This window comes from Xiphias gladius, chromosome 7, assembly GCF_016859285.1.
Source record: "Xiphias gladius isolate SHS-SW01 ecotype Sanya breed wild chromosome 7, ASM1685928v1, whole genome shotgun sequence".
Lineage (NCBI taxonomy): Eukaryota > Metazoa > Chordata > Actinopteri > Istiophoriformes > Xiphiidae > Xiphias > Xiphias gladius.
This window is the reverse complement of record NC_053406.1, coordinates 10,984,680-10,998,854: the sequence shown is the minus strand read 5'-3', so window position 1 is coordinate 10,998,854 and position 14,175 is coordinate 10,984,680. Positions and strand designations below refer to the sequence as shown.

Below are 14,175 nucleotides of genomic sequence, written 5' to 3'. Positions count from 1 at the left end.
ACGTTTTTTATCAGACAATAAATAATAAAAACACACCAAATTTATTTATTTTTCTTAGTAGATCATTAGAAAAGCAAGATTTTCAGCTGACAACATCTTAAAGGATGGGGCTCCTCCTGGCCAGGCATCTGCCTCTCCTCCCTCCATCCACCCATCTTCTCATGACCAGGAGGTTCAGGAGACAGGCAGAGCCAGGAAAGGCCCTGCCCAGCCACCTAATCCTCTACTCCCATTCACTATCACTGCTAATCTCCTTCACCGACTCCCCACCACCACCACTACCACCACCGCCACTATTGCCTCCACCTCCACCTCCGCCTCTCACTCAAGAGGTGCACAAAGGCCCTAAGCACCCCTGTCCCGCCCTACTCACCATCCCACCCCTTCTCGCACCCCTAACCTGCTCCGCCCATCGCTCCTACAGCAGGAGGCACCCAGTTTTCTAAGACCAGGACCCATAATCCCGTGGGGCTGCGAGTTTGGGTGAGCCCAAAGGCTTATTGAGTGCTGGATAACTCTCTCCCGGAGTCTAACTCTCTGTCTTATTGTTGCAGCTGCTGAGAAGAGGACAGACACAAATGGAGTTTGAATTTCAATGCGCCTAACAACTCAGGGAGAGAGACAGCAGAATATGGACTGGAGGGCATCCAAGCATTGAGAGTATTTTCAAGCAGAGCCATGGAGAAATACATGTAAATACTGCGGGCAAGTGAAGGCCATCTCATCCTTATTCTGTCATATGAAAGACAGAATGTAATATTTTGCAGTTATGTTTTTACCTTTATATTTTCAAAGTGAAATTATTAGATACCTGTTGGGGAAACAAATTGAATACTTAACCCTGTATTATTCAAAAATTTCCAAGCTGTTACATGAATTTAAATCAAGACCATGTACTTATCTGTGGTAATGAAATGGATCATCAGCTTTGATCCTCTAGATCCCAATGAGACTTGGGAGTCCTCACCACCTTCACTTTCCATTTAGACATTTGAAGCCTTGTGGGTTCATTTCAAATTCTTGTTCTTTTAATATTAGATATCAATTGATCTTCTATTTTAAATAGAAACTAAATCAAATACATTCCTTATTTTTAATAAATCCAGTTTACACTTGAATTTCTTGAACTGAAAGTAAATTTTAAGTCAACAAAGTGGTTGGGTTATTTGGAGAGATTAAACCAAAAAAATCTTTGTTTCTGTTTTGAGTGAAAAGATTAGATTTTACAAAAACCAATGTGTAAAACAGCTATGTATACCCTCCCTTATTTAACACGCTTTGGCCCATCTCCATTGTTTTCATCCTGTATTAAGAAAATCCTCTTTTTGATTAAACAGAACTCTGATGCCTGACTTAAGTTTTTTATATTAGCACAGATAACATCTGACAAATCTTTAACACAAACACAGTTTACTCTTATAGAAATTATAAACTTACTAAAAACACACACATATAAATGCATGCACACACACGCAGACAATTACACAAATACAAACAGTGGGCATAGGATTGCTGGCAGAGTCAGCACTCCAGTTCTGCATATGACAGTGTAGGTGAGCGTCTCAGCCCGACAGACCCCTCACTGCCGCCTCTCTACCTCTTATTTACCGAAGCTATCTTTCCCATAAGTCACCATTCCTGTATTCATAAAGAATCATGGACACCATAACTCACTCTTCCCCTTTATGAATAAAGCCCCCAAATTTATGGTGATGGCGCTGAGGAGCGGTGGCCTCCCTGGTGACAAACTTCCCCCAGTCTGTCACCACTGGCCTGAGCCGCTCAGGGCCCTCCATCAAATGCTCCAGATGGGCGCGCCACTTTATCGTTCCCCGGTCGGTGACATCACCTCGCCGCGCCACACGGAATTGATGATGAAAGCAAACATATCTATCTTAACTCACATTTACCAAATCAATTTTATTTTTACAGACCCTCCGCAGGCTTATTGGCATATTGACGGTTTGCAGGCGGGAGGAGAAGCAATGGGTGAGGGATGGTAAACGGGTGGGCATGGGAGAAGAGGGGGGAGGTTCAGGAGGGCTTAATGGCGTTTACCATATTTAATGCAGAGGGATGTCATCACTGAATATCCATTCTGAATAATGTGGCATTTCATCATAAATTCTTTACAACTTATTTACTTAATGGAAAGAGTTATGGCTCGCTGTCAGGATGGTAATTAAACATTGTGATACAGTGCTGCCTCGCCAGTATCCCATCTTGGATACCTCCCCCCACAACCCCAAACCCCATCCCCAACCCCCAACACGCCTGCCCCCAGACATTCACACATGCACACTCACATCCCAGCTCCTCAGCTTTTTAAATACATATTATTATTCAAGCTCCCCATAAATTACGGCCGGATTAAAATTCATGAAACCTCTTTTTCCTTTATTTCCCTCCCTGGGAAAAAGAATAACCAAGAGAGCTTGTTCAGCCAGCTGTAATTCTCTTCAAGAGGGACAGAGACTTTTTTATTAAGATTCTGTGTTATGAAAATGAGCAAAAATTAAGAGTTTTTTCTCACTTCAATTTAAGAGACATTTATATATTGCACCTCACCCGGCAGTTGATAATCAGGGAGAAGTTGTTTCCTGGAGAAATGTAGTCCAGAGTGAAAAAAAAAAGAAATTTATTTTTGTTTGGTTCGAGCCAAAACCACTGAGTCAGAGCTGATGGGCTAGAGTAATGCTCTATGATGCAAACCCAACGAGCACCAGTCCAAATCCAAAACTATTTATATGAGCTGAATGTTGATACTTTACCAACACGTTCTCTGTCAGCTTTAAAGTGCAGCATTAAAATGGACCTACGGGTTAGGGAGACTCTAGTAAGAAAATGAACGCTGTATTGAATCGTCTTTTTTTTTTTAAACCTGTGACTTTTCAATTTATGAACTGCGTGGTCAGCGGTTCTTAATGAGCTTTGTTCTGCCCTAAAAAGGGACAAAGGCCTGAATATGAAGGACTAAATCCTCACATCCAAATTAGAGAGGATCTATTTTGGGAAACTAAATGAGGCTGATACTATGCCAGGCCCTTCCTCCTGCCCTATAAAACCAAACTAGCCTGACACTGACGGAGACCACATCTAACCTCTGACCTTGTCCTGTGACCCTGCCTTCGATTTTTTGTGCCTGCTGACCAATATGTGATTTGCCAATGGCCGCAATGGGTCCCTAACAAGGATGAAGAGGGGATTTATGGCTTTTCATTTTAATTGAGTTAAGAGCACAACCTCGACTCCCTTTCTTTCAGTGGCACTGAGCTAATATTACATCACTGGGCAACAAACGACAACAACAGCTTTGTGGTCACTGGGCTAAATGTGAACATGACGACATGGGAGGAAATAAAGAGAGGACTGATGTGAATGCTACAGTGTATATTGGCCAAGGAAAACCCCTTTTGTCAGAAAGTGTGCTACGACTGATGCAGAAAAACCTTGTGACTGCTATTTTCATGTTTATACTTTAACCGAAGCATAAGCTGCTCTATTACAAGTAGAGCAAATTTCTTTACCCTATCTGCCATGAAATCTAACCTAAAGCCATCAAAAAATATGGTGGCCACTGTAAAAATTCCCTCTTTTCTGAATTCTTGATATTCAACTGCAGCACACCTAGGGAAACATTCATTTCTGTCAGTCATCAATGGGTATGAAGGTTCTGACTCTGCAAAGCAGTAATTTCCGGACATGTTAACAATATGCACATGAACTCTACTTTATCTATTATGTTCCTACCTCCCAGCCTTGAGTGGGGTCTTGGAGACAAGGCCTGTGCTCTCCTTCATATGGTCCAAAACGCTCCCCGACGTTTACCTTCCTGCGGCTCCAGATGCCCCGGCCTCCTCCTGGAACTGCAGACTCTCGCAGTTCAAAGTCCAGGGGAATGGTCAAATCTTCTTGGGATAAAAAGATGCTTGGGTGTTGGAATGACAAAGGGTCCTGGGGTGAAGCCTCATCATCAGAGAGTGGAGGGGTCCCTGGGTCCTCTGCCAGGGCCGAGGAAGGTGTAGGGTCACCATCAGAGCCACACACATCATCTAAGATGTCGGATGAGTAAAGGGCAAACTCATCATCACCATCACCTGGGAAAGAAACAGACAGGGTCTCTACGTGAGGGTGATGCTCAGGGTCATCTTTGTGATTGCTAGATTATCACAAACTAAAGCGGTTAACAGGTTATGTATTAACTTGATTAGGTCAAATAAACAGCAGAAGAAAGAAGGTCCTACAGCTTTCAAAAAAAAAAAAAAAGTGGGGGTAGCTTGTAACAAAGCCTTGATTCTGTTTTGATTGAGCTCAGTAGTAAAAGCCAGAGATCATGAAGGGAGAACTCTTGTTTCCAATTTCTAATCCCTGGGTATGTTCCTGGCATAGGAAACACCGACCATAAGACTTGACATGTCAAAAACAGGCTTCTGGAGTTAAAAAAAAACCCTACAGCAGCAACATGGCATGTTTGCCGTTTGGTTGAGCTCATGCCAAGGTGGGTAAGCAGGGTCTGCACAGCATTGTACTGCTCTGACTGTTTTATATTTCCTTTTCCTGAACTCTTTCTCCACTGTACAGTGAAAACAGAGGGACACACACTGGGGTTAATTGTGAATAGAGTGAAACAGGACATAGAAGTTTAACCCTTGAACCCACACTGGGCTTCTTCAGAGTGGCACACGTGGCCGGTGGGGCTTAATGGTGGAAGAGGGATTTAACGTTCCGAACCATGAGTACTCAGTAGTCATTACTACATTATTACATGAGTACTAAGTATCACATGGGTCGGACCACACCCATCTTCAAGCTCTGCCTTCATTGTGATCTTCATTTTGATCTTTTGATTTCACCTGTAAAGTTTCCTGACCGTATCTATCGTGGTGACCAAATCTTTCCACAGACAGACATCATATAAACACCTGTCAAAATACTCAAAACCGCCTCTGTGATAGTTCCTGCTACAGTTGGTGTCTCCAGGACCACATTTTGCCATGATGATACACACGATCACACACAGAGTCACAAGGTGAAAACTATACCAGCCCCACTGTCGCAGCTGGCAATGAAGAAGCCAGCATGACAGAATACCAGCCAGGTGTCACACGGTGAGACAGATAGATACTAAAAGCCGGAAATGATCCACAGGAAGCTGCTGCTCCCCCAGCGTGCATCTGTGGTGGGCTGTGCCTAACACAGGCTGACAGGCCAAGGGGAGAGGGGGCTCTGCTAATGAGGCTCCACAACCCATCCCTGCGCTGAGGAACATTCCTGAAGGGCTGCCTGTGTGACACTGTACCGCTGCGCTGTCAGCCATGGAACCTTTGATCCACAAAGATACACACACACACTTCTTGTTCACTGGCCATGAAGTAACTGTGCTTCTGATTGACTGAACGGGTCACTGTGATTGGCCACAGGTGGTCATGAACTAACCTGAAAGATTAACTCAAGACCTGGACAAAATCATTGAACTTTTTTATGTGCTCTCTCCTTCCAGCTGAACTGTGACACATTACTTGAAGCACAAGATAAGCCAAATGCATTGTATGTAAATATTCTTAAATGTGCAGCTTCCCTTTTGGCAAGGTTGAAGCACAATGTCTGGTAAAAAAAAAGAATGCAAAACTCCCAACTGCTGTAGTACATGAGCTGTTTTCCTCTGCCAGTTAACAATCATAATTCCTGTAAAACTGTGTGTTTGCTTTGGGGAAAGAAATCTATGCATGAACACATTGTGCTGAATAAGCTGTCTATTACAGATATCTGGCTTCTTTGTCTGTGTTATGCAGTACAGTGTGTGTGCATTTGTCGAACCAGGTCTACAGCTAAAGTATTTCTCAGTCATTCCCTGCAGCAATACCTGATCACAGTGTCTGTACATCTATTGTGTTTGACACACACACTATGTGGGCCCAGCGTGTTTGATGGGAAAGTCCTTTAAAAACTCTGCTGAGTCGGGTCAGGCATGAAACCAAATGTGATTCTGGGAGTCAACGTAATGATTTTCAGCACAGAGACTGTGTAACGCGGTTATAGTCCTGGATGTGAAGCTTGCCATATGGTGGAGGGACAAGAGCTTTTAAAGGTAACTGTATCCCTCCATTGCTGTTTCTCCGCTGACATTTCCCCCCTCATGCTGGTCTCCAAGTTTAGATTTGATTTAGACCAGAAATTCCCCTGGTCCACTGGACTCAACGAGAGCATTTCAGCCCATAAACATATATGTTTCTGTAAGGTAAACGCTGGTGAAAGCAAATATGCTATGTTCAGAGTTTTAAAAATTGTGGTTCCATGTGCAGATGATTGATAAGTCAAAGACCGTATCTCTGCTTAGACGTGTGGGGCAGTAGGGACACTGAACACAGATGATCAGATCGGAATGTTTGTGTGTGTGTGTGTGTGTGTGTGTGTGTGTGTGTGTGTGTGTGTGTGTGTGTGTGTGTGTGTGTGCGTGCATTTCAGTGTGTCTCTGCCTACTTAAAGCAAATAGTTATGTTTGTTTGTTCAACAATGGACATTACTTCATCATTGCAATCACGCCCTTCATCAAAGAGGGAACTCTAAAAGAATTCCGGGTTGAGAAGGGGAACTCCAGTTGGGAGCAGCATCAAGACTTAAACTGCATTAATAACATAGATGGCACATCGCGATAGTAGAAGGAAGCAAGGGTAAAAAAAAAAAAAAAAAAAGCACAAAACTTTAATGCTGATGTATCCAAAAGACAACCAAAAAACTTTTGAGCAAAATAATGAGGAAAACAATATTATCTCCTCATCAAAATCAACCATTAACATAGGAAAATACATCATGACACAGACATGCGCACACACACTTATATCCCATGTATTGAAATACTCAAGCTTAATGCCAAATTCATTAATTTTTATTAAGAAGGAAAACATTTGTTCCCGGGCCTGCTATCTGCATGGGTGGAATGATTTTCACCTCTGCCACGAGGTGTTGGGTGGACTCATATATCACACGATTACCCCGAGCAGCAAGCGGGGCCGCCATCATCAGGGAGTGAATTAAAGATGATAGAAAGAGCTATTAATCACTGTGACAAAGCCCCTAATGGAGGTGTGACCCAGCCACTGCCGACGGGACGCCAAGGGGACGCACCCACGGGACAAATGGATACATATGTTTACAGAGAGAAATAACCTACCTGTAGACATAGTCAACCCCCACCCCGCCCATACCCCCACCCTTTCATTTTGGTCTTTACCGCAGTCTTTCTTGCTCTTACTCCATCGCTATCTTTGTAGTATATTTTCCCAATTTTCCTCTTTTTCCTCTTCCTATAATTCTTTATATAATTCTCTACAAAACAGGTAAACTCTACCTATCTGTCCTACTAGTTTTAAGTGATGTTAATATATAGATGTGATGATCTTTTCAAATCTTTTGCATCATATTATTGGCAATATTTTAAGGCATTGAGGTCTTAAAATATTGCAATGTTTAAAATAATGCACAATGTAGTAATGAATCATAAAAATAAAGAAATTGGTATGTATACTCACAAAAAGTTCAAACTAAAAGTACTATTTGTACTATTTAAAAGTATTAACTTTCGTAAACTGAATTTAAGTTATATTTATGTTTATGTTCCACTACTGCATCTCTGTACAATGCTAGACAGGCTTTAATGCTGTAAGGTGAGAACATTATTCATCTACTTAGCCCGGACCCGATTTGCAGATCACTTCATCTAGCCAAATCGAGAGGTCTAACACTTGACTGATGGGGTCGCAGATCATGAAATATGGAAATGAACTCCTCACCTTACGAGGACCAGCCCTCATACTTATCTCTAGACATCATTTGTTGCCTGTGATAACAGACAAATGGGACGGGGGGCTTACCCTTGTACTACAGGTCAAACATAATCACACATGATCCCCTCCATTAGTCACCATCCAAATTCTGAAACTGCACTCTTCATCATTCCTCTGCTTTCTATTTTATCTCTACAAGAGGAAAATCACGAGTATGTTTTTGCATTATTCCAATCTCAAAGCAGAGAACATAGAGGAAATGACTCTGTGACAAATGTATTATCTAGCAGTAGATATCAACTGAAAATACAAGAACCAGAACCACAGTAGAGGTATAATTTTTATCACGGTCACTGCACTGTTGCTAAACCACCTTAGGTATTTTTTGGACAATTCAAAATAGGTCGGAGGGGTTGAGAGGGCCACGGCATGATTGCTTTTATTGTATATTGAGTAATTTGCCTGAAAAATTAAGATACCCTCAGTTAGATGTAGGCATAGGCATCTGGGAGAGACAACTCATTGTGACTCAATTCGAAAGAAAATAAAAAAATTATCTTCCATTTGGTTCATTGTAACACTCTCACAGCTACTGCCAATCAGAAAATGGCTGCTGTTGATTTGTTAAGCACCGTTAATTACAGTACATCAGTTTGTGCCTAGATTCCCTCAGCAGGGTGTATAGGAGAGTGTTTGGAGCCCCATGCCCTCAGGAGAGGCAATAAGCTTCCTAATTAACTCTGTCTTTGTGTTTAATGGAGGCCTTAGCTCCGCTTTTGGGGAGTCTTTTGGTGCATGGGTCCATTGGGGTGACTGTGGAACTGAGTGATACACACCACAAACATTCATAGCCTTAGGTAGCTCGATACATAAAAGTTTGGCCAATTGTCCATCATTTATCTCTCAATATGTGTTTCTTCAACCAAAATGAATTAAACTGTGAAGAGTGAAATCTCCAAATGAAATTGGACATTTGTCAGTGTTAAAATATGTTTTTAAAAAAAACATCTTAATAGAACAGCAAATGTTATGGATGAATGACACTTGCCTGTAGTACCATCATTTTTAAAAGATAAAAGTAGTTATCGTAGGTTTTAATCTACTTTCATGTGAGTATTTGCGTGTTGCTTATTCAACCCTGGGATATCTTACGCTTTGTCCTTTGATGGAATTGTGCAGTATTGAGAAACTGCATCAACCACCCTTAGAATTAAGGACAAAAAAAGGTAGTACTGCAGCTACTGTACGTCCGAATAAAACGCCATACATGCAGTTGTACTCACAAATCTACACATGCATATGCTCACAAACGGGCGCCCACATTGCACAAACTATTTAAGCACACACAGACCACAGAGTAACACGAGCAGAGCTCTTAACACAGTCTTAATTAATGAGAGCATTGTGTATGTTTTTTTCACCCCTGTGTTAGTCAACTACTCCCCGTTCCAAATGGAAAACACTCCATTAAGGACCCTGGGCCGGGTTACCAATTAACATTGCACAAGAAACTCAAAGTAAGAGCTGGCCCCTCTATGCACACACACACACACACACACACACACACACACACACACACACACACACACACACACACACACACACACACACACACACACACACACACACACACCTAATTAATTAGCATTAGTTGTGATTAATAATGAGGGTCCTTTAATGGTAAATCTGCAGCTCCGATGGCAAGCTGACACAACAAAGGCGTCTGTGTGCGCGGCAGGATTTATCTAGGGAGCTGCTCGGGGATTTTAACATGTTTCTCACAGGCCTGACAAATGGCCTATTAATTATCTAATGTTGTCTGACAACAGCCGCTTGATAAAGATGTATGTTTGGACAGGGTGAGGAGGGGAAGATACTGCGGAGGAAAAGAGAGAAGTGTGTGCGAGGGAGAGAGAGAGGGAGAGATTATGTGTGTTTTCATAAAAGAAGAAAAATACGTATGTTAGAGTGAGCGGAGACTTGCACTGATTCATAACACCGTAAGCTACTGAGTGACACGCATGCACACAATTTAGTACATTATTTTAAAAGTTGTCCTTTACTTTATACATTTCTATTAAAAGACAAATTGCTTTGCTTTTACTTCGGCGATTGTTTGGGATAATCAATATGAAGGATTAACAAACTACATTTATTTTTAATGAAATGCAAATGAATGAAGTCCTGATGAACAAAGAGATGTATGTGGAACACACAAATATATACACACAGTGTACGTCCTAAAACCACAATCAATATCATCAACGAGGAAGTCTCCACATCAGCCCAAACACTTCATATCATTAAGTCTCTAACAACACGGAGCATATGGGCATTTCTCTCTCTCCCTCCTCCCTCCATCTCTGCCCCTCTCCCTGATTCAATCTCAGTCCTGACTCTAATTTGCGGAGTTTATCTCCCGCCTGTAAATTGACTGTTGTTCCTAAGTGAGATGCCAGTTGCCAAACGATTTTTATGATTGTTTTTGCCCCGCATTTGGCCTAATGAGATAGGATCCCAGTCCAACACTAACTCAGACCTATCAAATGTAAAGCAAACAGAATAACAACCCCGTGCTCACGTTGTTTCCACAAGCCATACATCAGCTACAGGGAGGGCCCTCCGAATCCCACACCGACCCCGGGATAGAGAAGATGAGAGGAAAGAGTGGGAGAAAACGGAAAGAGGGGGGATCGAAGACGAGAGAGGCAAGGAGAAGGGGGAAGAGGGAAAAGCTGATGGGCTTGGATAATACTTTAAGTGTGTGAAATCGAGGCGGTACTTTAAGAAACAATATAATGACCTTTGGATCACTGTTATTATTTAAAATTAGGGAAAAGAAGTAATTCTGAACAACTCTGTGCGAGTCTCCATGATTCTGCATGCTTTTGCCGGTCAATATTCTGTAAGTAAGTTTGTGGTTTGAGCAGAAAAATCTCAGTTGTAGCATATGCTTATCATGTGTGAATCAGTGTTGTTTGAGTGTGTATCATCTGCATATACACATGCCTTTGAAAGCACTGATTTGGCTGTTTTCTGCTTTGACATGACATGTGGAGAGAATGTGTTGGCAAAGGTCATAATCCCATCATCTCTTCTGTCTTCGCCCGTGATTCAATCCTGAACCAGTACCCCCCAACATGTCACACATCCTAAGCTTTTGATTTGTTTGTTCTGGTTACCTGTGCCATTCCTTTCATCTCTCCTCACGTCCCTCCATACCCACTTTTCTATCTTTTTAGACAGCAACAACAGCAATATCCCTCCCCCCGCCAAAGAAAAAAGGAAACAACAACAACACAGTACCAAGTACCACAGAGAGGTGACACACCACTATGGAAAATATATTTGACAATCATCAAAAAAAGTAAAACCAAATGTTTATCACTAAGTTATACTGATAACAATACATGTCAATGCAAACATGCGTAGATGAGCATTCTCTCTCCCCCTTTTTTCTCTCTCCCTCTTTCATGTCATGGCTAACTGCCATTGGGCCCTAATATAATTATGGCTCACAGTTGTGCACATTTGAGAAATTGATTCCTTTGATGAAATGTTAGCGAGGCAGGTCTGGGCAGAGCAGAGAGAGACGTATATCCAGAGTGGTTGCTGCCAGCCCCCCCCCCCCCCAGCCCTGTGGAGGGCCCCCTGGGTACCAAACCGCCAGCTCAACCCGGCCCAGCCTGGCCCAGTCGTTAAAAGAAATGATAGCATATGTGCTTTGTTTAAGTTTGATGTCTTCATAATGCATTACACAATTAGATTGATTTGACAATTTCCATTATACTTGATAAAATATTTATGTAGGCCTGAGGATGGTAGTTTTTATCAAAGGGGGCTGATCTGCAGTGCAGATGGGAGCTCTGGTCTGCAGTGAGAAGGCCATCAGTCAGTTAAAGCTGAGCAAAATTGTAGGCAACTACAACTTGACTACTTGAAATTTGTATTTATGAAATTAAAACATCTTTATTTTCTAAGTCATGCAAACAAGCTTGAGCAAATTCAAGTGTTTGACATGAATAATCAGGCACACCTGATTGAAATCAAATGCACAAAGCTGTACTGTATATCCGTGAATCAATAACCTTGTCCCCACATGTTTGCATTGTGCACTACACAAACACTGAGCACTACAAAAAGGAAAAGCCTGCTGGGCATTGAGCAAATTATGCCATTGGCCGCCCTCCCAGCTGAAAATTTTCCATCAAAGACAATTTTTGGCTACACAAATTTCCGGCTACGGCACATTAGCTTTAGATGTGCCTCAGTTGAAACCTGGAAAGCGAGTGTCAACACATACTGTATATTGGCATCAGGCAAAATTATATACTGCTGTTTGCTGTTAGAACTGTAGCCTAATTTGTCCAGTAAGGGGGTTGGGTCACACAGGATACTGTATAATATCTTCCTCATATGGCCTACGGAACTCGTGTGTTCAATGCACTCACAAGTTTTCATACAGTTTTAAAGTCCTGCTCTAAACTTTTCTACCATGTCATGATCTCTCTTTCCCAACTCTCTGTTCTGTACATTAAAAGGCAATGCAGTAATGCCAATAAATAAATCAGTTTAAATAAGAAATTCACACCGCTCATGCTCAGAGGTGACTCTCCTTCACTCTCACTCTCTTTCTTTCTTACATGGGTTATCTCACTCTCTCTCCCTTTTCTCACCTGTCCCCCTTCTCTCCCCCATTGCCTTCGCACCCTTCTACGAACCTCTCAGTTTGCACAGCCACCCCACATCCATCACAGCCCAGAAATTTAAGGAGCCAAATTGGCCTCATCTGTCTCAATGTTGGATGCAGATGGAGTTTCTTCTGCTGAGGGAGGTGCAGTTAGTCACCCCTGGTGCCCCCACCTCTTCAATCTACTGCCTAAAAGCCAAGCCAGCCCACACCAGTCTCACCACTATAGAGCCACGTTATGAGACCAGCTGCTGGGATAAAGAGGGCACAGCACTGAAGTGACCACTACACTGACCACACACGATCTGCTTCATTCAGTTTTCTCTCAATCACATTTTTTTTATTTTTTTTTTATTTTCCATCTAGCCTTCATTCTTACTCACTCTCTCACTCCTGCTTACTCCTATTGCCAGCACGCACACACACACACACACACACACACACACACACACACACACACACACACGCACCTACACAAACACAAGCGCTGGTGGCCATAGCGCAGCCTGCAGTAAAGCAGCCTGGTCAGACCGGGCTCGTTAATAAAGGCCCTAAATGAGGCTGCATGCATAAAACATGAAGCGCCGCGTGCTGCCGTAATGAACTGCTGCTCCATAATTGCATCTCAGAGCTGTAAAATGAAGACAAAATATTTGAAGAGGGATTCTGTCACCTCTCTGCAGATGCAACACTAATCACAGGCGTTTTGCGGGGCCCTCGGGGTCTCCCCCTGACAGAGAGCAGGGGCTAAACGCCCAGGGTGGCGACATTGGCAACACCCTCCAACTAATGGGACATAATTGAATAATTGCTGATTAGAAAATAGGGGGAGAGGTAATAGTAAAACAGTGTCCAATGTGTTATCTGAAATGATCCCATTGGGAAGACCAATATGATAATATGGCACAGGAATGGAAAACAAAAAATATTAATTCAACTGTAGCTAACACCTACTGGGAAATTATTTCATTAACTTAAGGGTCAGCTTCTGTGCCTGGAATTATTTTTAAGGGATAATAGATGAGGAATAGAAAGGTGTTGTTTGTACCTGTTTGGGAACCAGGTGGGTGAATATATTAGGATAATTCAGCCAGACAATCTGTTAGTCACAGGAAACTAAACTGAACTGACCAAGAAAAAACATCCAAGTGTTTGAAATTACACATTGAGTTACTGAGAAATTTATTGAGAAATGATAATAATAATTATAATAAAACAAAAAAATCAAAGGGCAATGCTTAAAGACACCCGCACACACACTCACATACACAGACAAACACACACACACACACACACACACACACACACACACACACACAGGCACACTGTGACAAGCTCAGAGACAGACAGGCCTCTAGATGAGAGATTGGAGTCCCACCCAGGGGTGTCACCCAGACTGTTAGAGAGTTGCTGTAGTGACAGGGTGGCTGTGGTGACATAATGAAGGTGCCGTGGTTGTCACAAGGGGTCAATGGTGATCACACTGCCCAGCTGGGGGATTGGGGGGGAGTTAAGGACATGTGTAATGAATCCCACCAATGACAAATGGCCCTCAACACGGGCCTGAGGCATCTGACAAACTCAAACCCATCACTTGGACACCTTAAACACACACAGATAACAACACACAGACACAACACAAGCACACGCAGACACTCCATACAGCAACAGAGAAATGTACACTTCCAGACAACATTTGGC

General features: G+C 42.5%; 1 protein-coding gene across 13 annotated transcripts in view; it reads right to left on the bottom strand.

Moving 5' to 3' along the window:
* Nucleotides 1-14,175, bottom strand: part of mecom (MDS1 and EVI1 complex locus) — a 135,193-nt gene that overhangs the window by 89,026 nt on the left and 31,992 nt on the right. For all 13 annotated transcript variants that reach the window (XM_040131399.1, XM_040131401.1, XM_040131403.1 and 10 more), the window contains exon 2: nt 3,751-4,097. In XM_040131399.1, coding sequence (XP_039987333.1) covers nt 3,751-4,097 — 347 coding nt within the window. The remainder of the gene's footprint in view (nt 1-3,750; nt 4,098-14,175) is intronic.